The sequence below is a fragment of the Hemiscyllium ocellatum genome, chromosome 26, assembly GCF_020745735.1.
Source record: "Hemiscyllium ocellatum isolate sHemOce1 chromosome 26, sHemOce1.pat.X.cur, whole genome shotgun sequence".
NCBI classification, from domain to species: domain Eukaryota; kingdom Metazoa; phylum Chordata; class Chondrichthyes; order Orectolobiformes; family Hemiscylliidae; genus Hemiscyllium; species Hemiscyllium ocellatum.
The window spans coordinates 46,800,269-46,827,611 of record NC_083426.1 but is presented as its reverse complement, the minus strand read 5'-3'; the positions used below and the strand labels follow the sequence as shown (position 1 = coordinate 46,827,611).

General features: G+C 43.6%; 1 protein-coding gene across 1 annotated transcript in view; it reads left to right on the top strand.

Moving 5' to 3' along the window:
* LOC132828451 (peptidyl-prolyl cis-trans isomerase FKBP5-like) overlaps positions 1-25,934 on the top strand; it is a 154,322-nt gene extending 128,388 nt beyond the window's left edge. Inside the window, exons 5-10 of the mRNA XM_060845588.1 lie at positions 912-1,068; positions 7,962-8,052; positions 9,736-9,819; positions 15,208-15,393; positions 21,188-21,427; positions 25,544-25,934. Coding sequence (XP_060701571.1) covers positions 912-1,068; positions 7,962-8,052; positions 9,736-9,819; positions 15,208-15,393; positions 21,188-21,427; positions 25,544-25,639 — 854 coding nt within the window. The 3' untranslated portion in view covers positions 25,640-25,934. The remainder of the gene's footprint in view (positions 1-911; positions 1,069-7,961; positions 8,053-9,735; positions 9,820-15,207; positions 15,394-21,187; positions 21,428-25,543) is intronic.
* The last annotated feature ends 1,409 nt before the right edge of the window (positions 25,935-27,343 follow it).

The following is a 27,343-nucleotide window of genomic DNA, read 5'->3' as shown; positions in this document are numbered from 1 at the left end:
TCCTACATGTGCAATAATGTCCTGTCACATAAAGCTTTGACCGAGTAGCCTGATGGGAACAGCAGCCCGAGTATCAACACGAATTGGCAGCCTCACCATCGAGCTGATTGGACCTCCAATACTTGATTTGATGATCTGAGGCGGTGACGGTCTGAAGAAATGGAGCACCCACTTTCCATCCACTTGCTCATCCCAATAACAAATCTCAAATTTAACACTGAGTAAAGGGCAGTCATCCCATTATCCAAGGTCAGGTTTTGGGTGTCATATTGTTGGATCTCCATGGAGCTCATGTTGAAGTTTATGGAGACCTGAGGGCAGCTTGAAGTTCAGATTTTCTAGAGACTGGGTGCAACTCTCATCTTAGCCCCAAAAGGAAGCAGATACTCTCACAGAAATTTATATTCAACTTTTCCAGTCACTTGCAATATTCGACATTTAGATTCCCTACAGTGTGGAAACAGGCCCTTCAGCCCTACGAGTCCACATTGACCTTCTGAAGAGTAACCCACCCAGACCCAGTTCCCTCTGATTAATGCACCTATCACTATAGGCAATTTAGCACGGCCAGTTCACCTGAACTGCACATCTTTGGACTGTGGGAGGAAACCAGAGCACCCAGAGGAAACCCACGCAGACACTGGGAGAATGTACAAACTTCGCGCAGACAGTTGCCCGACGCTGGAATCGAACCTGGGACTCTGGTGCTGTTAGGCAGCAGTGCTAACCACGGAGCCATTGTGCCACCCTACCTTTACCCAAAAACTGGAGCTGTGATCAAACCTATTAATACCCTGTGAATCATACTAATAGTGTTGGATACCCCACATGGTTTGGAGTGTAAAGACTTGTAAAGGATTGATTGGAAGTAGCATCTGAAATTTATATTTGCAATCTTTTCTTACCCACAGTTTATCTCGAGGGTCGCAGCAGTGCTGTATTGTTTGATCAACGGGACGTTACATTTGTGGTTGGTGAAGGAGAAGACCAAGACATTCCCATAGGAGTTGACAAAGCCTTGGAGAAAATGCAGAGAGGAGAGCACTGCATTCTTCATCTGATGCCTGAGTAAGTGTTATACTCACATATTGGTGGCTGTCGGATGATGTTTCTGTGTTCCCTGTTTCCGGAAGGTGGAGATAGAATTTTGAGATGGGTTCATACGATGTCCCATGACCAAGCAAGGAGGAAGACAGACTGGCCTTTAGGTACCAGCTCATGACCATGCCATATAAACATTGTGGCTACAAGAGCAGGTCAGAAGCTGGGGATCCTGCGCCAAATAACTCACTTCCTTACTCCCCAAAGCCTGTCCATATCTACAAGGCACAACTCAGGAGTATGACAGAATACTCCCCACTTGCCTGTAATTACAATCCAAAAATACTAAAGGTGATCAATTCCATCCAGGCCAACACAGCCCACTTGATTGGCACCATGTTTGCCACCTTCAACATTCAGTCCCTCCACCATTGACGCTCAGTAGCAGCAGTGTGTACCATTCACTAGATACACTGCAGAAATTCATCAAGGTTTTTTAGACAGCACCTTCCAAGCCCATGACCCCTACCAACTTGAAGGATAAGGACAGCAAATGCATGGGAACACCACCATCTCCAGGTACCCCTTCAAGCCACTCACCATTTTGACTTGAAAATATATCGTTGTTCCTTAAGTGTCACTGGGTCAAAATCTTGGAATTCCCTCTTAAATGGCATTGTGGTTGTAGTGGTTCAAGAAAGTAGCTCATCACTATGTTTTCAAGGATCATTAGGAATGAGTATCAACCTTGGCTGATGACTGAATAAAAAAAGATTATGCAGACAAATGTCGCAGCTATTTTCACTAGCGAGTCGCCACAGTCATGATCAGAATGAACAATTTTGTTGTTTTTTTTAGTGAGAGAGAAATGTTAGCCAGGACATCTTGTATTCTTGCCAATGGATGCCATTTACTTAACAAGGCAGTACTCTGTTAATCTAATTCCCAAGCTCAAGTCCTGAAGTGATTGTTCTGACCCAAGGGAAAATTGAAACTAACTGAGATATGCTCACAAAGCAATGACTTGCACTTGTATATACCCTTTGTCTAGTAAAATGTCCCAAGAGGCTTCACAAGGATTTAATTAGAGAAATATTGGTATTAAGCAAGGTAAGGTGGTAAGTGAAATCTCATTCATAGGGAGGTTTTAAGCAATGGTTTAAAGGAGATGAGAGGCTGACAAGGTTTGGAAGGGAATTGAAGAGTTCAGATCCAGTCAGTTGAAGTGACAATTGCCAATGATGGGATAAATGAGAGGGGATTGTACAAAATGCCAGAATCAGAGAAGTGCAATGGGTTGTAAGGTTTGGTGGAGGTCACAGGGATAAGGAAAGATGAGACTGTGAAGGAATTTGAACAGAAAGCAGAGAGATTCATAATTCACAGGTTCACAATTTTAACTCCATGAATTTCCCGATTGATACATGCACTAAAGTCAACAGCGTACCTCATTAGCCCTCATTGGACTGCAGGACTCAGTCAGGTCACCACGGTGATGTGACAGAAGAAGGTATGTGCAAGAGACTGTAATTGTAGTAAGATCAGATGTATACACAGGTGGGTGAACATTACAGGCTTTATTTAGGATAACAAGGGATGTTGCAAGGGGACATCGTCTGGAACCCTGCAAACTCAGTTCCAGTTCCATGTGATCTGACATTGCTTTGACATAACTCCTGCACATGCTGAATGGCTATGCTGAGAGCAAAGTATAATTAGTCCTTTACCCCACAACAATTGGATGAACACAGAGGCTTGGAGTGGGAGATGGTTACAGAGATAGGGAGAGTTTGAACATGAAAATAAGAATTTTAAGATGAAGCATTGGTGATCTGGAAGCCAAAATGGATCAATGAACACAATGTGATGTATGAACAGGACTTGCTATAAATTAGGATATAAGCAGCAAGTTTTGAATGATCTCAGATTTAGAGAGGGAGTGGGTGGAAGATTTTGAAATGGTCAGGTGAGTTTTGAAATGGTTAAATCTGAAGGTATCAACGGTATAGAAGAAGCATTCCAACAGTAGGAATTGTTATGTAGATAGAATACGGAGGTTTTCATTTTGATGATGGGCAGAGATATAGAACTGGATTAGTGGTGCTGGAAGAGCACAGCAGTTCAGGCAGCATCCAAGGTGCAGCGAACTCGACGTTTCGGATATAGATATAGAACTGATAGGTTGAGCTGAGTGTGAATCAGAAAGTTGCTGTTGAAAACTTTCTACTTCAATCAGAGGCTGTGGCCAGGCAAGGAAATGGGATCAAAAGTTCATGAATGGAGTTTGTAAGAGGACTGAAGACAAATTTTCTCAAATTCGTGGCTGAAATTTGTGGCTCCTCCTCGGGTAGAAATGAGACAAGCAACCTAACAGCACAAAGACTGTTCTGAGTTCAATAGACAGCAATCTAGTCAGAATGGATTCTATATTAAAATATATGCAAGTTGGCTGCCTGCAGTTTATGAACCACATGGTGGAGGTCACCTGACCATGACCTGCCCGGGAGGAAATTTGTACATGATTGCATTTCAATCCAAATATCCCCTCTTATATACAAAATAAATCAAAACAAGGTTACAGATGTTATCATGCACATTTTAAGGTAATTAAGCGAGACAATAAAAACACAATAGTTCCTCATGCATTAGCAGTTCTTGGCTTGTCAGCCTCTGCATATATATTGCATATATAATTTATAAATAATGTTGATCTATATATGGTACCACTGTGTGTTGTCATTGATAGTTCAATTGGGTGATGGTCCTTCCCTGAAATGTGTATTCCTCTGTAATTTGTGGTTGCTGTCCTATCTGTTGGTCCACCAGGGTGTCACGGTGGCTCGTGGTTAGCACTGCTGCCTCACGGCACCAGGGTCCAGGTTTGATTCCAGCCTCGGGCTACTGTCTGTGTGAAGTTTGCACACTCTCCCTGTGTCTGCGTGGATTTCCTCTGATTTCCTCCCACAGTCCAAAGATGTGCAGGTCAGGTGAATTGCCCATAGTGTTAGGTGCATTAGTCAGAGGGAAATGGATCTGGGTAGGTTGCTCTTTGGAGGGTCAGTGTGGACTTGTTGGGCCGAAGGGCCTGTTTCCACACTGTAGGGAATATAATCATTTCCATTGTTGGGTTGTTATGGGCATCTGGGTTGGTCTGAAGGTTGGGGCGCTTGGTGAGTTCACATATTTTTGATCAGTGGCTGACAGCTGAGGATCAGCTCCTTCATTTGGGTTCATGTTCATGTGCTTGCTACAGTATATTTGATCACTCACTTGCACAATGTATGTTCGAGATAACAACTAGACAATGCAGACCCCAAGTTGTCAGTAAGGCTGTGAGAACATTGACTATCCTGATGGCTCTCAAATGTTCCACCCTGGCTATGGTTTGGCTATCTTGTCAAAATGAAATTTTAGCTTTTTGCAGTTTCACCGTGATTTTGTCCTGTTACTACTTCTGGCTTCTGTAGCTTTTTCATGATTGGAAAAGCTGTTTGGGTGTATTGTGACATTAGTCTTTATATTTGACTACTTTGCGCGCATTCAGTAGGTGTGTTTCACTCCTCAAGGATTCCCTTGTATACATCAAGGCTGGATTTGCTTTGTCTTTTTAATGATTTCCTCAGTGATTTTTCATTGCTACCTGAGCCTTTCCCTTTGATTGGGAATAGAGTGGAGATGGCAGGTGGTACTGAGTTCCTGAATTCTTTATGAAACAGCTGAATTCTTCCTTCATGAACTGAGAGCCTAGTTGCCATCACTATGTTGGCAATACCCCAAACACCTGGATCCACTTCATTTTGGCCCTTCTTATGAGGCACCTTTGGCCTCCAGCCCCTGGCATACATGCCAGCTGTGGTCCCACATGAAGCCAGGAAGCTCCTGGCCTTAGATGGACCCTCTTTCTACATGACCCTGTTCCCATCATGCCATTCTGTATTCCCCATTTACAAATACTGTTTCACCACTAACTCTCGCCCATTTTCAATCCCAAAGAATATGTCCCTGAGTTTCCTTCCAGGGAAGTGACCCACCTTGACTGCTCCCCCTCCATCCCTTTTCCTCTTCATTTCTGTAGACAGCACCAATGCACTGACCAAGGCTCACCCCCTAGAGGGAGCTAACCAGGTAGCTCTGGGTAAGAAGTGTCCAGAATCCTGACTGGCTGTTGTACATCTCCCTGACTACATTAGCCTTATCACCTGGTTGCTATGGAGCTATAGGACTGACTAATCCACTCCCCCAACTGCTGAGTCATGGTACTCCTCACCATGAACACACTGAGTGGACTCTGTCTGTGGTCAATGCTTTGGATTGGTATTGGAGGGTTTCCTTGACTTACTGTGCAGGGACCCCTCTGTCCCCTCACTAATGGGTGCCTCCATGGACGTCAGTGAGGAATGGCTCCCCTGAAGACTTTAAGACATGATCACCTGCTTGATGACCATGCAGTGTGTTTACTGTAGATTCTGGAGGCACATGGAGCATGTGTGATGCTGATGTAGCATACAGCCATATATAAAGACACCCGACCCCCCACTCCCTCAGACTGAGCAAATGAGGAGCCCTAGGATGTCGCCTGATCCAACCTGAGAGCTGGATGCCTGTCCCTGTGCACAGTGTCTCTAATGCGAGCTGCTGATGTGCCCTGCATTGCGAGTCTGTGGTTACTGAGTGGCTGCAAGTGGATCTGGGAAGGGCCATGATGATTGTAAGAGGGGATTGGTACACACTGATGATTGCCAGTAGATGAGTGGTACATGTGGCTGGTGCCTATTGATAATTCCTGAGCAACATGAAGGCTAGTCACAGCCAACAGTGAGCTGACCCTGCCCAGTACCTGCTCTAATGGCCACATAGAAATTTCTCGAAGTCTAACCTGTTCGACTGATTTGCTACAATATGAAACTGAATCGCCATCAGGTGAGTTGAGGTGACACGAGACTTTTGACAAACTATAACCCCCTTCGAATTAGCAAATCACTGTCATCTAGCAGGAAATTCACCTCTCCCCTTGGCAAACTCACAAAAGATGTTGCTCCTGGCATTCAGATGAGCCTCATTGAATTTTCCATCCAAATCTCATTGCAACCCACATTGCTCTAACCCCATTGGGGTGACATGGTGGCTCAGTGGTTAGCACTGCTGGCTCATATCGCGAGGGACCCGGGTTCAATTCCAGCCTCAGGCGACTGACTGTGTGGAGTTTGCACATTCTCCCCGTGTCTGTGTGGGTTTCCTTCTGGTGCTCCGGTTTCCTCCCACAGTCCAAAGATGTGCAGGTCAGGTGAATTGGCCATGCTAAATTGTCTGTAGTGTTAGGTGCATTAATCAGAGGGAATGGATCTGGGTGGGTTACTCTACAGAGAGTTGGTGTGGACTTGTTGGGCCAAAGAGCCTGTTTCCACACTGTAAGTAAATCTAATCTTATATGTTCATGCCCATTGGTGATGGGGTAGAGCTGAGTGTCCTTGAAATGACTCCACATCGAGACTGGTTTCCATCTCCAAGTCACCCTTTGATTACACATGAAGAGCCCTTGACGTTAGTACTGTCTTACTCCAAGTCGGCTGCCAGAGTATCTCTGACACTCAGCCTTTTTATCTGTCATTCAGGGCTCCCTGATTGAACCAGATTAACAGCCCCAATCAAGGAACTCACATTGTATGAGCTGGCTGGCCTCACTATAATCACTGTAGTCCTACATGTGGAAGCTAACATCTTACCTTTGAATGATAGAAGTCAATCTTTGAAGAGGGAATGTAAATGGAAAGTAATGAGAGACCATTGCGAGATTCTTGATGGAATCCAGAGTTAACAGCACAGGGAACAGAATGGATTAGTAAGAGAGGAAGGGCAGTCTCACTGATGTGAATAGAGGAGTACAACGCAAACGCTGAAGACCTACTAACCGGCCAATCTGTCAATGGACTCTGAACATTCTATATAAGAGCTGTTCAGATGTCTTTAGAGAAGGACAACCCTCATACTCTAAGTATGAACTCCTGCCGTAGGACAGTTCACAGCATATATGCAATCTAGCTTCATCCTTGATTATGGGAGTTAAAGGTGAATAAACTAGTTGGTCTTCAGATTCCTTGTGTCTGACTTTTTTTCGCCTCTTCACTTCCCCACCTTGCTTTGAGAAGGACTTTGTAACCGACCCCCAGGAGAAACTTTATAGGTCATTCTCCGAGAACATGTGTCCTGTTAATGTGCATTTGCTATAATGTGATTGACAAATAGAGGACAATGTTCTTATAATGCCAACTTTTAAAGAGTGTGTTGATTATAAAACCATTCTGAGCCTATCGGTTTAAATTATGCTGCTATTACGCGATTTTCTTATAACAAGGGATTGCACGAAAGTAGAACTACCGCGTTATAGCAGAACTGCTGTAATTCCAAAACTCCCCCACACACATCCCATGACTTGCAGTTAAATAGCAAGAGGATTAGTTGCTGGAAACATCTACTCTCCAAAGTATTCTCCTTTATTGGATTATTTCTTTTGTCCTTCCCTTGTCAGATATCTGAGCCTGGAACATTCTGAACTTTTTCAAGGTTGTCCTGATGCACCCAAATTCCAGCAGCTGCAATGAATCATTTGCATGTGGTTCTGGGACCACACATAGAAGACAGCACAAGATGTTGAGGGCTCAATGTCTTCTGCACTACCATCCTCTCGAAACCCCTCCCCCAGCCCAAGCTATTTACTCAAAGGACTCCACATCCTGTCGCTGGTGAGACAGCAGCCTGAACACAAAACCAGCAAAATGATAAGAAAGAGGATTCAAGGAGTGCCCAATACTCATGGGTATTTGAATGAGAAATGGGGAGCTGATGCAAAGGAGTTAATGTCATTATGTATTTTGTTTCATTCATCCTGAATTTAAATAAAAGATTTAAATCATTTACTCTAGATATGGCTTTGGCGACCTGGGGAAGCCTTGCCTAAACGTTCCACCAAATGCAGAGCTGGACTATGAAATACTGCTGAAGAATTTTGAAAAGGTGAGTGATCCAACCATTCCCCAGGAGCCTGACCATACTGGTGAAAATGTGTAAGCTGCATATTGTCAGAATGCATCCATTTCAACTTCTGTTCATTTACATGAACTTTGCAACAGGAGCAGGCCATTCAACCCTCTGATCTTATTCCACCTTTCAGTTGGATGACGGTTAATCAGTACCTCTACTTCCTGCCTTCTCTTGCATAAATAAAATCTCTATCACAGCTGGAAATTGATCAGCAGCGAACATATTGAATGGCGTAGCCGGCTTGCGGGGCCGAATGGCCTACTCCTGCTCCTCTGAAGTAGTCATTGTTCCCCAGCATATTCGCTGCCATTTCAAGTAGAGTTTCAGAATTTCACAACTACCCTTTCTGTGAAAAAGAGCCTCCTGATTTCACTTCATGCTAACCTTAATTTAAACATCATTAAACTCTGATGGAATTCAGATGAGCCTGTGTTGTATCCCTTCCAAGGGTAGTCAAGCTTGACTTGAATTAGCAGTGCTTAGCATCGAGTCTGATCAGAGGCTGTGTACAACTGGAGCATAACATCTTGCCCTTTACATTCTAATTCCTTTGAGGTCAGCACCAACATTCCATTAACCTTTTTGATCGCAGTGTGTACATGTGGTTTTCAACGTAATTGCAACAATACCAGCCTTGCATACTTAAAGCTTGGAAGCAGCCCCCATATGATTGCAATCCTGCACTACTGTTTCCCTCTGATAATCATACCCCAGGTTGATTCTGAGCCATGTCTCTTCACTGCTTCCATGAAATTGGGGCATTTGTCTGGCATCCCAGGACTGTCACTGCTCAGTCCTCAGTCTCTGACCTAGTGATTATTATTATCTTCCTTACAGCCTCCTCAGTCTCTGTAGGGAGAATGAGGCACGCTGCTCAGTTTAGAAACCAGGCCATCTACAAGGTAACTAGCAGTAACCCATCAAGGCTACTTCAACCTTGAAAATCTAGAAGGACAAGGGCAGAGATGCATGGGAATGCCACACCCTGCAAGTTCCTTCCAAGTCACATGCCACCCTGAATTGAAATATATCACCATTCCTTCACTGTTGCTGAGTCAAAATCCCTGGACTGCATTGTGGGTCTACCTCCATTGAAAGAAACGTAGCAGTTCAAGGAGGCAGCACAACATCACCTTCTCAAGGGTAACTAAGTCGTGGCCAAGCCAGTCACGGCCACATCCTGTGACAGAATGTTAAAAACTGGTGCTTGTGAAGGCCAAAGTGAACTATGCTGACTGTATAGGAATGTAGGAACAAGAGTAGGCCATTCCGCTCCTCAAGCCTGTTCACCATTCAGTGAGATCAAGCCTGATCTGTAGACTAACCTTTTGACCCATATCCCATAATATCTTTGCTTAACAAAATATTATCTATCTCAGATCTAAAATTCACAATAGATACAGCATCCATCCCTATTTGTGGAGTAAAGTGCCAAATATCTACTACCCTCTGAGTGTAGAAATGCTTCCTAACGTCTCTCATTAATGATGTAATTCTCTCCCTAAATCTCAGACTACGTCCCCTCATTTTAGAACCACCAATCTGTGAAAATAGTTTGTCTTTTTCTGCCCTGTTAAGATCTTGGAGCTTTTGATCCCTTAACCTTCTAAATTCTAGAGCAAACAGGCCTAATTTCTTGGTTTGTTTACAAAACAGGCTAAAGAATCCTGGGAAATGAATGCTCAAGAGAAACTGGAACGGGCAGTTCTTGTTAAGGAGAAAGGAACGCACTATTTTAAGGTACTTCTGTACAAACCTCTACCTCCAACAGAACTGATGCAGCCACTATGCATGAGCTGACTTTACTGTTTAAAATCTCTGTTTAACTGACTGAGTTTATTTGATATTATCAACATTTATTATAAATCAAAGATGCCAATACCTTAGGCTCATTACTGCAAAAGAACAGCAATGGACAGTGTTGCATTGAATTGAACCATTCCATGAAAGTAAACAATTGTACCCGGCAGGAAGATCGCTGAGAGTCTCGCACTCCTCAGGGAAACAATCGCCTATGTGCAGTACGGTGAGGTGAACACCTGCCTCATCAGCCCAGACCAGGAGAAAGCCTTTGACAGGATATCGCATACATACATGAAAGATATTCTCTTCAAAATGGTTCTGGGGAGGGAAACTGCAATTGGATCCATCTGCTCTACACCAACATCGTTAGTGCAGTCTCAATCAATAGGTGAGAATCAGAAAGCTTCCTAATCAGATCTGGAGTCAGGCAGGGCAATACACTCTCTCCTACCTTGTTTGTGTATTGTATAGAGCCATTTGCTGAGTCTGTCAGGAAGGGTGTGAGCTTGAGAGGGGTGACTATTCCTGGCAGCAAGGGCCTACAGTTGAGGCCTCCCTGTACATGGATGATGTTGCTGTTTTCTGCTCAGATCCACTGTCAGTGCATAGACTCATGTGCATCTGTGACCAGTTTGAACACGACTCAGGGACCAAGGTAAATCGAGGCAAGAGTGAGGCCATGCTTTCTGGAAACTGGGCCCACCAATTCTATCCCTTTCAGCTTCAGGACAGACCACCTGAAGGTGCTAGGTATTTGGTTCAGAGGGGCTGGGGCGTGCGCCAAGTCTTGAGAGAAACATGTCACTAAAGTGAAGCAGAAACTGGGCAGATGGAAACAAGGTCACTTTCCATCACGGGTGAAAACCTGGTTACAAGGTGTGAGGTACTCTCTGTTGTTGTACGTGGCGCAGATCTGGCCTATTCCCCGAACCTACGTCGTCGCAGTCACTCAGGCCATCTTCCACTTCATGTGGAGATCAAAGATGGATCGGGTCCGAAGGGACACAATATAAAAAGATCTGGATAAAGCGGGAAATATCACACCATTAAGGCGCAGTGGGGGAAGACCACTGTGTAAGGTCCTTCTGCTTGTCATTTATATAAATGATTGGGTATGAACATCGGCGGTATAATTAGTAAATTTGCATATGACACCAAAATTGGAGGTGTATTGGACAACGAAGAAGGTTACCTCAGATTACAACAGGATCATGATCAGATGGGCCAATGGGCTGAGAAGTGGCAGATGGAGTTTAATTTAGATAAATGCAAGGTGGTGCATTTTGGGAAAGCAAATCTTAGCAGGACTTATACGCTTAATGGTAAGGTCCTAGGGGGTGTTGCTGAACAAAGAGATCTTGGAGTGCAGATTCATAGATAGGATAGGATAGTGAAGAAGGCATTTGGTATGCTTTCCTATATTGGTCAGAGTATTGAGTATAGGAGTTGGGATGTTACGTTGTGGCTGAACAGGACAGTGGTTAGGCCACTTTTTGAATATTGCGTGCAATTCTGATCTCCTTCCTATCGGAAGGATGTTGTGAAACTTGAAAGGGTTCAGAAAAGATTTACAAGGATGTTGCCAGGGTTGGAGGATTTGAGCTATAGGGAGAGGTTGAACAGACTAGGGCAGTTTTCCCTGGAGTGTCGGAGGCTGAGGGGTGACCTCATAGTAACCTCACTAATAGGCCAATGTGCATGGCCAGTCTCCTCTTCCAACTCTTACTCAGTTTTGGGTGACAAATTGCAGATCGCATTGACAGATCCAGGTAACAGGTCTCAAGCATCACACACAGCCTCGAATGCATGGTATGGGATTTATCCAGGAACCCAACCTGTTAAGTCTTCTCTTTCATTCCATTAATTGGCAAATTAATTCATTGGCAGCATGGATGCCTCATAGCGCCAAGGACCCAGGTTTGACCTCAGGTTCGACTCCAGCCTCGGGCAACTGTCTGTGTGGAGTTTGTGCATTCTCCCCATGTCTGCCTGGGTTTCCTCCGGATGCTGCGGTTTCCTCCCACAATCCAAATGAGTGCAGGTTAGGTTGGCCATGCTAAATTGCACATAGTGTTCAGGGATGTGCAGGTTAGGTGTATTAGTGAGGGGTAAATGGGTCTGGGTGGTTTACTCTTCGGAGGGTCGGTGTGGACTTGTTGGGCCAAATGGCCTGTTTCCATACTGTAGGGGGTCTATATACACCTCAATGCCGCTTTCCATCGATTTCTGTCTAAAGCATGCTCAATGATTAAGTCTAAGCTTTGAAAGCCCTTTGGGATAGAGACTTCCAACGATTCTCAGTGGGAGTGAAGAAATTCCTCCTGTCTTCAAAGGCAGGAGAATATTATTCTGAGAATATTTCCTCTGATTCAAGCCTCAACCACCCTGTAAGAATGTTATAAGTATCAATTAGATCACCTCTCATTCTTCAAAACTCAACAGAATGCAGACTCAGTTTCCTCATTTTCTCCCCATAAAACAATCCCACTATCCCAGGGATTAGTCGAGTGAACTTCTGTTGCACTCCCTCAATGATAAATATCCCTCAGGAAGAAAACTTAACCTGTAAACAGTACATGGGACATGGTCTCATGAGGGCTCTACACAATTACTGCAAGACATCTTTATTTTTGTACTCAAATTCCCTGAGTAAGATTTTTTTTTGTTTATATTCAGACATGGGATGTGGATATGGAAAAAAAACTAGCTAAAATCTGAGCCAATTTCAGAGTTAAAAACAGTCAAGAAAATTCCTCTCCAATTCCATTATGCAATCAATACTGACTCAGGATGTTGGCTTTAGTAGAAAAAAACGGATATTGTACTCAATAAATTGTGAGAAGTTACATCCAAACGGACCTGGTTTTCTTCCTTTTGAATTCTTCTCTGGGAGATGGGCATTGCTGGCTGGGACAACACTTATTTCCCATCTCTAACTGCAGTTCAAAAGATGGTAATGAGCTCATTCTTGGGCCACTTTAGTCCAGCTGCTCTTGGTATGCCCACAATGTCATTAGTAGGGAACTCCAGGATTGTGACCCTGTAACACTGAAGGAACAGAAAGTCAGGATGGTGAGTGGCTTGGAGGAGAACTTACAGGTGGTAGTATTCACCTGTACCAGCTGCTTCTGTCCATCTGGAAGGTAGTGGTCATGCATTTGGAAGGTGCTGTCTAAGGAGCCTTGGTGAGTTTTGTCAGGGCACCTTGTAGATGGTACACACTGCTGCTACTGAGCATCCAGAATTGAGCGAGTTAACCTTTGAGAATGTGGTGCCATTTAAACAAACTGCTTTCTGAATCGTGTCAAGCTTCTTGGGTGTTGTTGGAGCTGCACTCATCCAACAACACTAGTCCATCACACTCCTGACTTGTGTCTTATGGATGGTGGACAGGGGCTGGGGAGTCAGGAGATGAGATACTCACGGCAGTATTTCCATCCTAGGACTTGATTTTGAAGCAGGCTGGTACAGCAAAACTCTGGTCAATGGTAACCCTTGTGATGTTGATACTGAGGGATTTGGCCTCGTCATACCATTGAACTTATGGGGTAATGATTAGTTTCTCTGTTCTTGAAGAAAATCATTGACTGGCATTTGTGTGCGCAAAACACATGTTGCTTACCAATTGTCAGCCCAAACATGGAGAGTTCCAAATCTTGCTATATTTGAACATGGACTCCCTCAGTATCTGATGAGTTGTGAATGGTGCTGATCGTTGTGCAATCATCAACAAACATCTCTTTGTCTATGCATCACTAAAAACTAAGATGCAGGTTCCAGAAATAATTAGGAAGGCAAATAGTATGTTGGCCTATATTTCAAGGGAATTCATGAGTAAAGATCCCTCATTGCATTTGTGCACATCCTTGGTAAGATCACACCTGGAGTATTGTGCACAGTTTTGGTCTCTTTATCTCAGGAAGGATGCACTTGTGCAGATGTGATACAATAGAGTTTCACTAGATTACTCCCTCGAATGGCAAGATTGTTTTCTGAAGAGAGCTAGAGGAAACTAAGGCTGTATTCACCAGAATTTTGAAGAATAAATGGTGATCTCATTGAAAGATACAAAACTCTTATAGTATAAGGCAGCTAGTCCTAAACAGTTAAGTCTGAGCTTTTGTAAGACTCTGTCCATGGAAAATAAATGACTGTCTCCAATAGAAGTTATCAGTTCTGGCTGCTGGCTCTTGCAGTTAGTGATTAGAATTCTTCTCACTGTCACACAGTCCCTTTGGTTTGAGGATGACACATTTCCACTTCAGTCTTATTAGTCCTGAGTCCAATGTTGCCAGTGCATACCCATCCACAGGTGGCACAAGTGATGTTTGAGGAGATAGTTGGGGAGGGTGTTTGGGCATTTTTACACTCCTTCCCTCTTTGTGCTTTCTTCAATCTGAATCTGTCTGTTGTAGTGGGCCCCTTTGTTGATAGTTTGCATTATCCCCGCAGTTAATTACCACATACGATAGATTGGCTTTGTATCTCTTAGAGCAGCATGGAAACAAACCCTTCGGTCCAACTTGTCCAGGACGACCAGATATCCCAACCTAATCTAGTCTCCATGATTTGGAGATGCCCGTGTTGGATTGGGGTGTACAAAGTTAAAAATCAGACAACACCAGGTTATAGTCCAACAGTTTTAATTGGAAGCACACTAGCTTTCGGAGCGACCTTCCTTCATCAGGTGATAGTGACTATCACTTGATGAAGGAGCATTGCTCCGAAAGCTAGTGTGCTTCCAATTAAACCTGTTGGACTATAACCTGGTGTTGTCTGATTTTTAATCTAGTCCCATTTGCCAGCACTTGGCCCACATCCCTCCAAACTCTTCCTATTCATTTACCCATCTAGGTACCTTTTAAATGTTGCAATCATACCAGCCTCCACCACTGGCAGCTCATTCCATAGAAAAACTCCATTGTAACTTGGTACCCCAGAACTATTACAATAAACCTTTCTCCTTAATCTAGAATGGGCTTCTTCTGCCAAGGCTCTATGTGGTCATCCTTCACCATGTGATGTTAATAAGTCCTTTGATTATCACTAACAAGAGGAGTTGGGGCATCATATTGACCCAGAGGAGATCCTAGCAGAACCACCTGTGAGCTATGGGCTTCTCTTTCCATGGGTGTGGCAGGGTGAACACGAAAAGGATGTTTCTCCTGGTTGTGAGTCTAGAACCAGGGGACAGCATTTCAGAATAATGGACAAATCATTTTCTCCTATTTCCTGTGTTCTGATAATGCTATGCAAAAAGTCTTCATTTTGTGTACGTTGTTCTAACTATATTCCATTTGCTGGAACTTTTCCCACTCCCTCTAGGCTGGCAAATATAAGCAGGCTCAGATCCAGTACAGGAAGATTGTTGCATGGCTGCAGCAGGAATACTGCCTGACCCAGGACGAAAGTCGAAGAGCCAAGGCCCTCGTTTTAGCTGCACATCTCAACGTGGCCATGTGTTACCTGAAACTCAATAAGTACCTGAAGGCTGTGGAGAGCTGCGACAGGGTAAGGAGTGTATATTGCTGGGTAGATCCTCTCATGGGGAATTTGTGTCTCAGTGAGGCAGGGGTGTCTTTACAGCACAGTGATCCTGCTCCCCATAAGCCTCTCCTTATCCTGCTGAGTTTGGTTGCATCACATTCAAAGGGTTCAGTTGGAGAATGTGTTTAGATCTGAAGCTAAGTGTCTTATGCAGTCCATTTGGGATCATTGTCATAAAATTATCTTGACTTGCAGTCAATCTCAGCTAACCCTTTAGACAATCGCTGGGAGTCTACCTTTTGATAATCACTAAGATAAGTGATGCTCATACACCAGGAACAAGGATGAAGGAATTAATCATGGAGACTAACCAAATCATGGAACATGTCACTGCAAAATGACATTGAACTTGATCATTTTGGTTACATAGAATAGTTACATGGCATTCTGGGATATTTTGGGTTGGTGGAATAAATTAGATCAAAATATTGATTTTTTTGGAGATTTTATTGACAGGGCTATAAAGAACTCTGGGGTAAAGAGGGTTGACTGACAAGGAGCTTGAATAGTCCCAGTATAAATTTGGATCATTATAGTGTTAGAGGAGAAATAAAAAGGATTGGGTTTTCTTACCTATGTGCAGGAAAACTTTTTTGATCAGCACAGTTTCAACCAAATGAAGGAATTTTTGCAGGATCCAGCAATAGGGAATGAGTTGGGCCAACTGTTGATGGGGAAATGTTTAGGGAACAATGATCATAGTATCATAAGGTTCAGGCCTTGGATATAAAATTATGATGCACATAGAGGAGGTTGATGGTTGGAATTATTTTTCCTTCAGAGTTGAAATGTCTAATACCAAGGGGCATGGATTTAAGGTGAGAGAGGGTAAGTTTGAAGGAGATGGGAGGGGCAGGCTTGTTACACAATGACTCGTGGGAGTCTGGAACGTGCTATTGGGGTGGCCGTGGAGGTTGATACGTTAGGGGCATTTAAGGGACTTTTAGATAAGCACATGCATATGCAAGGAATGGAGAGACATGGATCAAGGACAGGCAGGAGGGATTCATTTAATTTGGCATCACGTTTGGCAGAACTGGGGCAGAATGGTGGCACAGTGGTTAGCACTATGGTCTCCCAACACCAGGGACCCAGGCTCAATTCCAGCCTCGGGTGACTGTCTGTGTGGAGTTTGCACATTCTCTCCATGTCCGCATGGGTTTCCTCCCACAGTCCAAAGATGTGCAGGTTAGGTGGACTGGCCATGGGAAATGCAGGGTTACAGGGATAAGGTAGAGGAGTGTGTTTGTGAGGGATGCTCCTCGGAGGGCCAGTGTGGACCTGATGGGACAAATGGCCTGCTTCCACAGTGTAGGGATTCTATGATTCAATATCATGTGCTGAAGGGCCCCTTCCTGTGCTCTACTGTTCTAAATTCAAAGACAAGGAGCAATCAAAATTGAAAATAACTAATTAGAGAAGAATCAATTTCAACGGTTTGAGAACAGACATACCCTAGATTAACCAGTCGGCAGGCAAAACTGCCATTCCATAATTGGCTGCCTTTAAACAAGAGATGGTTCAGGACGGTTTATATACCCGTCCATCATGGGGAAAGAGAAGACAAACAAATTAGTCAGGGCTTCCTGGATGATGAAAGAGTTAGAGAGTGGATTGAAGCAGAAAATTGCAATGCAGCAGATTCTGGATCTGAGCCTACTTACACAAATGGGCACAAGGCTGAAATTTGAATGTTTACAGCGATTGTGCAAGAGTAAATAAGAGCAACAAAGAATTACTATGAAAAGAGACAGGCAGCTAAACAGGGCAATCAAAAGTCTTCTACAAATGGGCAAAGGATGATAAGAGGAGGCACACAGCCATTCTGGGGCCTGAAAAGAGTATTTACCCTTGGAGGGTAAACATCATGTGTACTTTGAAACCACATTTACCAAGGAGAAGATGTGATACAGTGGCAAAGGAAAAGGAGGGACTTGTGATAGTGGATGGGCTAAAATAATTTAAAGACAAAATATTATAAACCCAGGCACTATTTTAAGAAGTCATCAGGGTGGGATGAGATGCATTGAGACATTCAGCAAGAAGTCAGAACTTGAACATAGATGGCCTTCTCTTTAAGCTATATCTTTTCATTTTTCTCTTATTCTTAAACTATCGAAACAGTGCCACATTGTGGGGATGAATGAAAGCTTTTTACTGTATTGCAAAGACATTGGTCATAAACTTCCTTTTTTCCCCGATATAGGAGCTGTGTCTGAGGACTGGAAAGTTGCAAATGTTCTGGGTTTGGGGTGGGGGGGTGTGTGGTGGAAGTGGGGTGAGGCAGGGGAAGAGACACAGAGAGAGAGAAAGAGAGAGAGAGAGGACTGGTGGTGGTTTAATGAGGAGAGAGGTTGAGAAAGTGGGGTCTTACTGGTACAGGAATTGGACCCACGCTGCTGGCACCACTCTGCATCACAAACCAGCCATCCAGTAACAGCAAATAGTCCAGAAAAATGAACCATTTTCTTTGACAAGGGATGGCATTGCATCCACCTCTGGGGGATGGGTGTGTTCTGAGAGGTGGCTGGGTGATAGCTGGATCGATGGTGGGATGAGGTATCAGGAGGCTGAAGGGAAGTCTCGTTGAGCACTCCTGCCACACATTCTCCTATTCCTCAACTCATCAGCTCATGGCGCTTGGAGTAATTCTGAGATGGCTACTTCAGAAGTTCTGCATTTTAATTTATTTCCTAGCTCCCTACATTCCGCTTGCAGGACCACAGCCTTGTTTTTGCCATTGGTCATTGGTACTGACATGGATCACGAACTCAAACTGTTCTCCCTCCTCCTTCAGAATGCCCTGAAGCCAATCAGTGACATCCTTGACCCTAGCACCAGAGAGGCAACAGGCCACCCTGCTGCCACATCTGGGGAATTCCCAAATGTTATTGTTCTCCCACTTTTATCTTTTCCCCGCCCAACGTAGCCTGTGCTATGGAATTGTCTCTCACTATATTCCATCAGAAGGTAGCAGTATCCAAAATGGAAAGGCTATTCTGGGGCAAGATGATTCCAGGTGACTCCTGCACTACCTACCTCATGGTCACCCATTCCCTTTTTGCCCCATGCACTCTTTACCTGGAACATTACCACATTGTTCCATGTGCTACATTCAGAGATTTTAGCTTTGCAGATACACTGCAGTGACACCAGCCACTACTCCAGATCCAAAACACGGGCTTCCTGTAACTGCAGCTAGAAACTCGTCGTGAACACTGACTTCCCACACTGCACAGGAAGAGCTTTCATGGACAGCTGCCTCTCCGTGGCCCCTCTTTAAATTACTCTCTTTCCCTTTACTCCCCATACTATCGAGAATATTAAATACATAGCAGCAAACTTTTAATTTATACGAGAGACCGATCTTTGAAGATTAGGCAGTAGGAATACTCACTTGGCCTTCCTGAGCAAGGTGACCACATGTCCCGTGCTGGCTCCTATCCCTATTATGTTACTGTTATGTTACACTAATGTTCTCCCTGTGAGGTTGCAGTTAAATGCTTTCAAAGCTGACCTCTCTCATGCAGCTTTTCAACTCGTAGTCATATTGAGGCTGAGAAAATAGCAACTCCTTCCCCGTTAACCAAACTCACAGTGTTACCACCCAACCACTGCCCTGCAGAGTTCTTAGACTCTCTCATTTACACCACTGGGACTCAGATGTCTGACTTAGGCCTTGATTTGCCTGCTCAGTCCTGCCCCTAAACCTTCAAAGAACTTTAGACTTGAAACAATAACTTGAAGTGAAATGCCTGCAAGCAGTGCTAGAGCTGAAACAAAAATAACCTAACCCCTCTTTCACTGATTCACTGATACCAATTAGGTTGGCAAGTCTTAACACTGAAGCAGAGCATCGGGCATTGAAAAGATGCCTTCATAGTGTCTGACAGTATCAGCCTCGGTTATGTGCACAAGTCTTTGGAGTGGGAATAGAACAACTTCGAGCTCAGAGGCTAGATTACAGCACCTTTCATTTTGTATTACAACCAGGCACTCAGGAAATATTAAAACAGCACTGAGTTCTCAAACTTGCAAGGAAACAGTCTGAAGCTTCCTGCACAGGAGTGATACCCTTGCCTTTGGAGTTGTTTTATAATTTACAGAATGGATATTCTTGTCAGCAAACATCCATCAACCTCAGATTTAATGTTATTTAACAAACCAAAGTGAGATTCTTTTAGTGGCAGAGAGTTCTGCCTGTCTTTCAACCTTTGTGTTTACAAGTACTTTTGCAGATTTCTGTCTAATATGGCTTCCCTCTGATTTTAAAAGTATTGCTCTGTGTCCTGGACAGGACAACTGATAAGGACATTTTCTGCCTTTATCCAGACAAAATCTTGAAATCCTCAATCTAATCCCCCTCAACCCTTGATAGACCAGGCGTTGTCTAACACAATGTTTGATCGGAGATAGAAGGATATGGAGTGAAGTCGCTGAAGTAATGGTTCCGAAAGACTCCATGTTGAAGTTACATTAGCTCCACCCAATCTGCCACCCAGACCGGAGGTGGGAATTGTGATTCTTTTGCAGGGAGCTGAAGTATTCTATACAGCTGCTGAGAGTCCTATTAATTATGCCTAACTAATGACATAGCAGTACTTATTGTAATAGACCATGTTGTTGATAAAAGACATTGCCTTTTCTGTAAAACAGCCACAATTGTATATCCTTTACCACTGAGCATTTAGTAGATCCTAGACATAAGGGGGTTGGCTGCAGAGAATTAACACACTAATAACTCTTGGGCAATATTGGCAGAGATGGCAGATAACAGGCAGTGTCAGTATTGGCACACAGATGAGTAGCGTTGAGAGCAGCAACAATCTTTTTTTTAATCTTTTTGATTTGATTGATCATTGTCTCATGTACCTAGGTACAGTGAAAAGTTTTGTTTTGCAATACAGGCAGATCATACTATACAAAGATCGTAGGGTAACTGAGCAGAGTAACTTTTAAAGGAAAGACTGAACGTCTTTCCCTTAAAAGATGTCAGAGAATCCTTCCAGAACAGTGACCTAATCCAGACAGCAGACTACAAATCCCTGTGCAGTAAACAGAAAGGTGTCCACTGTCCTGTTTATGACAGGTAGGGTAAATATGTAAGGGCTGTAGCTTTGTTTACAGTTCAGAAGAAACAAAGATTGTTTTAATAAAAATTTCAGTTCAGAAGTAAGTTTTTCAGTCCAGTTTAGAAGACTGAGTTCCTGGAAGAAAGATTCAGGGAACAAATCGCCTCAGTACAAAGGGTTTAATTGGAGAAATGTCCAAGTTGAGTTGGAAATCTTCACCTCATTAGAACTGAGAACATTTGTACAAGGAAGCTGCCAGGCAATAGTTAAATAGAGCCCTAGACAATCGAGATGGGGATATTGTTTCTGTGGACAATGCATAGGGTTAGGAAATAGTTTGACATTTTCTTTTCATGAACGGTTTAAGATCATTTTTACTGTTTTCTTTCATTTTTACGTAATAAACTTCTGTTTCTTGTTGTCAGTTGATGCAAATCTGTTCAGTGACTGAACAGCTTGTTAACCAAATTGCAAATATAAAACTAATAGTTATCAAGTCAGGTTTTATGCTGGGATCGGACTTGCTCGTTTTGCCATCAACTGGGAATCATAACATGACTTTACTTGCTGCATGTCTTGGTGAAAGTAGTTTTGTTTTAGACTGAAATGACTCGATCAAAGATGCTAATATAAGTCATTCAACAGTCAAATTGTGAAGCTCACCCTCCTTTTCTGTTTACCCACAGGCATTAGAGATTGACCGAACCAATGAGAAAGCACTGTACAGGCGTGGTGAAGCAAGGCTTTGTGTCAATGAGTTTGATTTGGCAAAGGCTGACTTCCAGAAGGTGCTACAAGTCAACCCTGAGAATAGAGCTGCAAAGATGCAAATTGTATTGTGTCAGAACAGGATGAAGGAACACCACGAGAGGAACAAGAAGATTTATGCCAATATGTTCCAAAAGTTTGCAGACAGAGATTCTAAGGTGCAAAGTGACAGGAGAAATGATTATGGAAAGAAGGGGACATGTTAACTGTCAGCATCTTTCATCCCAAAGCACTTTATAGTCAATTACATAATTTAAAGTGTGGTCAGTGTTTCAATGTAACGTTGCTGCTACTTGCTGTTCTTTAGAAACCTTTAAACCATGAGCATTATGCCAAAGCAGCAACCACATTGTCCACTCAAATACTAGCCAAGCACCTACATCCTCGGTGGTCGTCCCAACTCCATGGACTGGAAAGTGTAGTCTAGTCAAACACTTCCATGGAGTGTGGAGGGAATACCGCACCATCAGAGGAGAATGTAGACCATAGAACAGCACAGCACAGGAATGGTCTACAGTGTTGTGCCGAACATGACACCAAATTGAATTAATTCCTTCTGCCTGCCCTTGGTCTGAAAGGATAACTTAAACCAAATCAGTCTGACATAAACACAGAATGAGAGTATACCCTGTTAGCTGGCTAGAATTTTAACTCCATTAAACATCACTGGAAAAGATTATCTAGTCACTTATCTCATTTGTGGGAGCTTGCTGTGCAGAAGTTGACCACTGCACATCTTATATTACAGCTGTGAACACAGAACTAATCTTCTGCCCCCTCCAGTGTCATCCTTCAAGGCAGAAAGGGAATGCAATGAGTTGGAATTCTGATGTATCTGAATCGTGCTCCCAACTGACCGTGATCAAACTGAGATGGAAGGGTAGGCCAATGGCTGCACCTCCTAACCCACTTCCAGTTGAGGACTTTAAGTTGTGGATGATGTCTATTCATCATTTATGAGATGTGGGCATTGCTGACAGGGTTAGCATTTATTGCCCATCCCTACCTGCCTTGCTGGTGGTGAGCTGCCTTCTTGAACCACTCCATGGATTGTCGGCTCACCCACAATGCAATTAGCGATGGAGTTCCAAGGTTTTGACCCAGCGATATTGAAGGAACAGGGATGTATTTCCAATTCGGGATGATATGAAGTTGGAAGAGAACTTGCAGATGGTGGTACTATTATGTATCTGCTGCTTTTGTCCTTCTAGGTTGTAGAGGTCATGGATTTGGAAGATGTTGTTGAAGGAACCTTGATGAGTAACTGCAATGCATCTTGTAGATGGTACACACAGCATATCACTGGGCATCAGTGATAGAGGGAGTGAATGTTTACTTTGGTAGATGGGGTGCCTGCATTGAGCACCTTGAGTGTTTTGTAACTGCACCCATCCAAACAAGTCATCAATGTTCAATTATACACCCGACTTATATCTTGGAGACAGATTTTACACTGTCAGGGGGTAACAGGATGTGGCAAGGATGCAGAGAATAGATCTGATCGGTTGGCTGTGGGATCACATAGCCCTGAATATCCCATATTGTTTCTGCGGTTTGGTGTGGGAGGAGGCAGTGGCTGGTAATCAGCAGGTTTCCTTGCCCATGTTTGACCTCAGAAGGTCAGGAGTCAATGTTGAAGGTTCGCAGGACAGCTTGCTCCTGATCACATACCTCTATGTTGCCACCCCAGCTTCATGATATGGATAAGGGAGACAACACATAGACAGGGATAATGTCAGTGATGTCTCAGACATGATCTGTAAGTATGATTCTGTGAACATGACTGTGTCAGCTGCTGATTGACTAGTCTCAGAGACAGCTTGCTCACCTATGGCACAGATGCCTAGATATTGGTAAGGCAAACTTTGTGGGGTTGACAAGATTTGCTTTGCCATTATCATTTGTAGTGCCTAACTCTAAACTCGACAGTCCAGGTTGATACAACTGACTGGCTTGCTAGGCCATGACAAAGGCTGGTTTAGAGTGAATGACATTAGTGTGGGTCTGGAGTCACATGCAGGCCTGGCCTGGGAGTGATAGCAGATTTCCTTCTCTCAAGGACCACTTAGTGAACCACTCAGTGACTTCACAGTGGTCCCAGTGGTACCAGAGCAGTTGTGAATGGGCTTATCATGTATGCTGCATGTTATACTGTAGGCCAGCTTGATGTTTTCCAAGATGGGTAGACAAACACAGTGTGGGCCTGTTTGGGAGGTCTGACACTGGGAAAATAGGGCCTGCAGAAAGCCATTCCTCTGGCCTTACTGCCAACTCCCCCATACTGCTCTCACAGAGACCACCAACCCATGGCTCCTGACTAAGTAGTCCTTCTGAAAAAAGGTAACTTGGGTTTCTTGTCAGAAGACAAGACATTTCAGCTCTACATTTCACACGTACTTCATTAGCTGTGGAATATTTTGTGATGTTCTGAGGATATGGAATGTCTTGAACAAATGTAATGTCTTTCCCGTAGTCTGAAAGTCTTCAATACATCTTTTAAAGGATGAATGGATAATCACTTGAAGCTGAGACAAACAGAACCACGAGGAAAGAGCAGAGCAATGGAGTTTTCCTTGAATATCTCCCACAAAGGGGTCTCCCAGAAATGATGGGCTGAAGTTAAATCATCTCTGAATCTGGAGTGTGTTTAAAAGACTTCCCCAGGATTTACAGCTAACTTCAACTTTTCTGCTCATTGCATCCCAACTCTGACCCAAACCCAGCTTCTGGTCTTCTGCCTTGTCTTTAAGACCATCTGTTCCTGTTAGGATATAATTGGGCACTTTGTCCCTCCTACAACCATCCTGTCCATTCACCATGTGGAAAACAAAACTCAGCTAATGTTAGGCAGCCAGTTTTAATCAAGTGTATTTGTTATATAAGTCACTTTCAAAAACAATTGGCTAGTTGTAATTTGCTTTTCTGTCACAAGCTTTGTGATGTGGATAAGCCAGTGCTAAAGCCCCAACTCTTTTGCTATGGAACAAGAGATCGTAAGATTGACCTTCCTTCCTCCCAAGGGCTCAAGCCAAGCTGACAAATCAGGGAATTGAGCATGACTGGTGGTTCACATTGGAATGCTGCATTGCAAGGACAATTTGAGATCACTTGCTTATCCAATTTATTCTTTTATGTGCACATCACAGGTAAAGTTAGCATCCCAACAGTGGATAAGTAAGTGATTGCCTCACAGCGCCAAAGGCCCGGATTCAATTCCTGCCTCGGGTGACTGTGTAGAGTTTGCACCCTCTCCCCGTGTCTGCGTGGTTTCCTCTGCATTACCTCCCACAGTTTAAACATGTGCAGGTTAGTTGGATTGGCTACGTTAAATTGCCAATAGTGTGCAGGGATGTGCAGGCTAGGATTAGCCATGGTAAATGTGGCTCTTCAAAAGGTCTGTATGGATTCGCTGGGCTGAATGGCCTGCTTCGACTTTATAGGAATTCTATGATTCCTAAACTGAGTGACTTGCTCGTGTTATGGACTAGACCAGAGCACTCAAAACATTCTTAAGCAGGCAGCCCCAGGCCTTAACTTTGTAATTTGTTTCGGTAAGTATAGTGAGTTAGCTAGGTTGACTACTATATTTTAAAAAAGACAGAAATTTACTCACAAAATTATACAGTGGAACACAAAGAACAGAATAAAGAACCACTACAGAACTCAACCAATCCAACTAGACATAATTATGCTGTTCCGAATATACACAACAGTCCCAATAAGTGAACTCCCTTTGAGACCCAGTATAAATGGAATGCACACTTATAGGTTGAAGTTGGAGGGCAGAAAAGAGAGAGAGTTTCCACACAGCTCCCTGTTGAACTTCCCAGTTCAAGACTGATCTGAAACAGCTCAATTCAACTGACCACTTCCCTTTCATTATACAGGTCACTTCTAAAACATGACCCTTTTGGCCTGAAGTCTCATCTGTTTACATTTAAACAAAAGGCCTCTCAAAATCCTTTTCACTTCTGTTCCAAACCGGACTGATCGGAGCCTGGCCCGGTTTATTGCCCGTCTGAAAAAACTCAAGGACAGAGTCTCCTTGAGCCACGGAACAGCTTTTAGTAAAATAAAGGGACTAGCTTTGTGACACTAGACCATTTTAGTTTGTGGGCCTAGGGTTACATGTTGGGCAGACTGGATAAGGGTGGCAGGTTCCCATTCCCTGATGATGCTAGTGAACCATCGTGCGATGAAGAGAATATGCAGCAGGAAGACATGTTCATTGCAGTCTCAGTGACTCCTGCTAACCCCTTGACTGTGTCTTGCAGGAAGAAACCAGGAAATGTTCGAGGCAGAAGGAAAAGAATGTATATAAAGATGTGGAAGAAGATCCACCTGAAAAGAAAGCTAGAGAAGCAGAATGAAAGGAGAACCTTCTGGCACATGAGTAGGCTATAAACTGTTTTCCAACACATCAATGTAGGACAGTGCCCCATTTTCAAGAGGGCAATGAGATGCTTTCTGTCAAAGGAAGGGAACAAAAGGATTATTATAGCTGGAGATCTCAACATGTTCAGTGTGTCGCAACTCAATCTGAGAGCCGTGAGTCCAAACCTTCGCCAGGGAGCTGCAGTTTTACTTCATAACCTTGAATGAAAATATGTTTCCAAATCCTAATCATTCCAGAGTCTAACAGAAATAAAGGTTGCAATTCTCCTGGTCTGGCTACTGTCTTTGAATGAAGAGATCAAACACTCCCGATTTAGAGCTCAATTGGGAGTGGTGTAGCTTTCCATATTGATTCACTCCCAGGCGGACACTTCCCCAGAGTAACGCACAATCCTTTTGCTCAGGAACATACTGTTTCCGCTTGAAAAGTTTGTACCATTAAGTGAAAGCCGAGCTTCTCATTAAGTGTCAGGTATGGGTTCCCTAAAGATTTTTCACATCCCATGCCCCGCCCCCAGACCCAAACTCTTGCACTAAGAGGCTTTCTGAAGAGTTACCATGACTGAAAGAGTCAGTGCAAATCACAGAAATAATTTGGGACAATTTCAAATGGCCAAGGATCCGCTGTTAGTTACACATGCTTGGGCTTTCCGTGTGTTTCGATTATAAAAAGCAGTTGTCATTTTTATGCTGAAAACAGGAAGAGGCATTCACGGAAAACATTTTCATCACGTGTCTTCCCATCATGATTCACTGTGCATCCAGTGGCTGTCTCAATATTGAATGCAATGTGAGCATTGAGCCCTTGGGAAATATGGAATGGTCTGATGTAATTGGGCTTGGCCTGGTAACTAACCAATTAAACTTTGACTGCTCCCATTCCATCACATTTAATTTAACAATTTGTTTGGTTTGTAAGTATTCTATTTATTACACTGAGTGAGGCACTGTGCTCCACATGGATTAATATATTAACATCTTATGCCGTTCCATCAAAAACCCAATTGAATAAAATGTATGCCGTGTATTTGATGCAGTGAAATGTACCAAAGTGATTTAAGGTATATTATCATGCACACATTTACAACAAGCCATTTAAAAGGCAGGAGGACCAGAGATGAAAAATGTGATGGGAAAGTCAGGTTTGGAATAGGGTCTAATTTTGAATCAGAATCTCTACAGTATGGAAAGAGGCTATTTGGCCGTCAAGTCTGCATGCTGAAGAACACCCCAACCTGGCCCATCCCCCCATCCTCTCCCTGTGACCCTGCATTTCCCATGGCTCATCCACTTAGCCTATGCATCCCTGGACACCATGGGCAACTTAGTATGGCCAATCACCTAACCTGCATGTCTTTGGACTGTGTGAGGAAACCGGACCACCCGGAGGAAACCTCCTGCAGACGCAGAGACAATGTGTAAACTCCACACAGACAGTCACCCAAGGGTGGAATCAAACCTGGGTCCCTGGTGCTGTGAGGCAACAGTGCTAACCACTGAGACACCATGCGCCCTGCCCACCATGTTGAAGCCATAGTGGGCTGGAGCAAATGTGGTGTTCCTGAATCCAAAGTTGGTGGAAGATAGAGTGCTTAGAGGATTATGGAGCTGGAGGACTTTGTGAGAGGCATGGTCATGAAGGGATTTGAAAATTGAGATGAGAATTTTACAGCTGAATA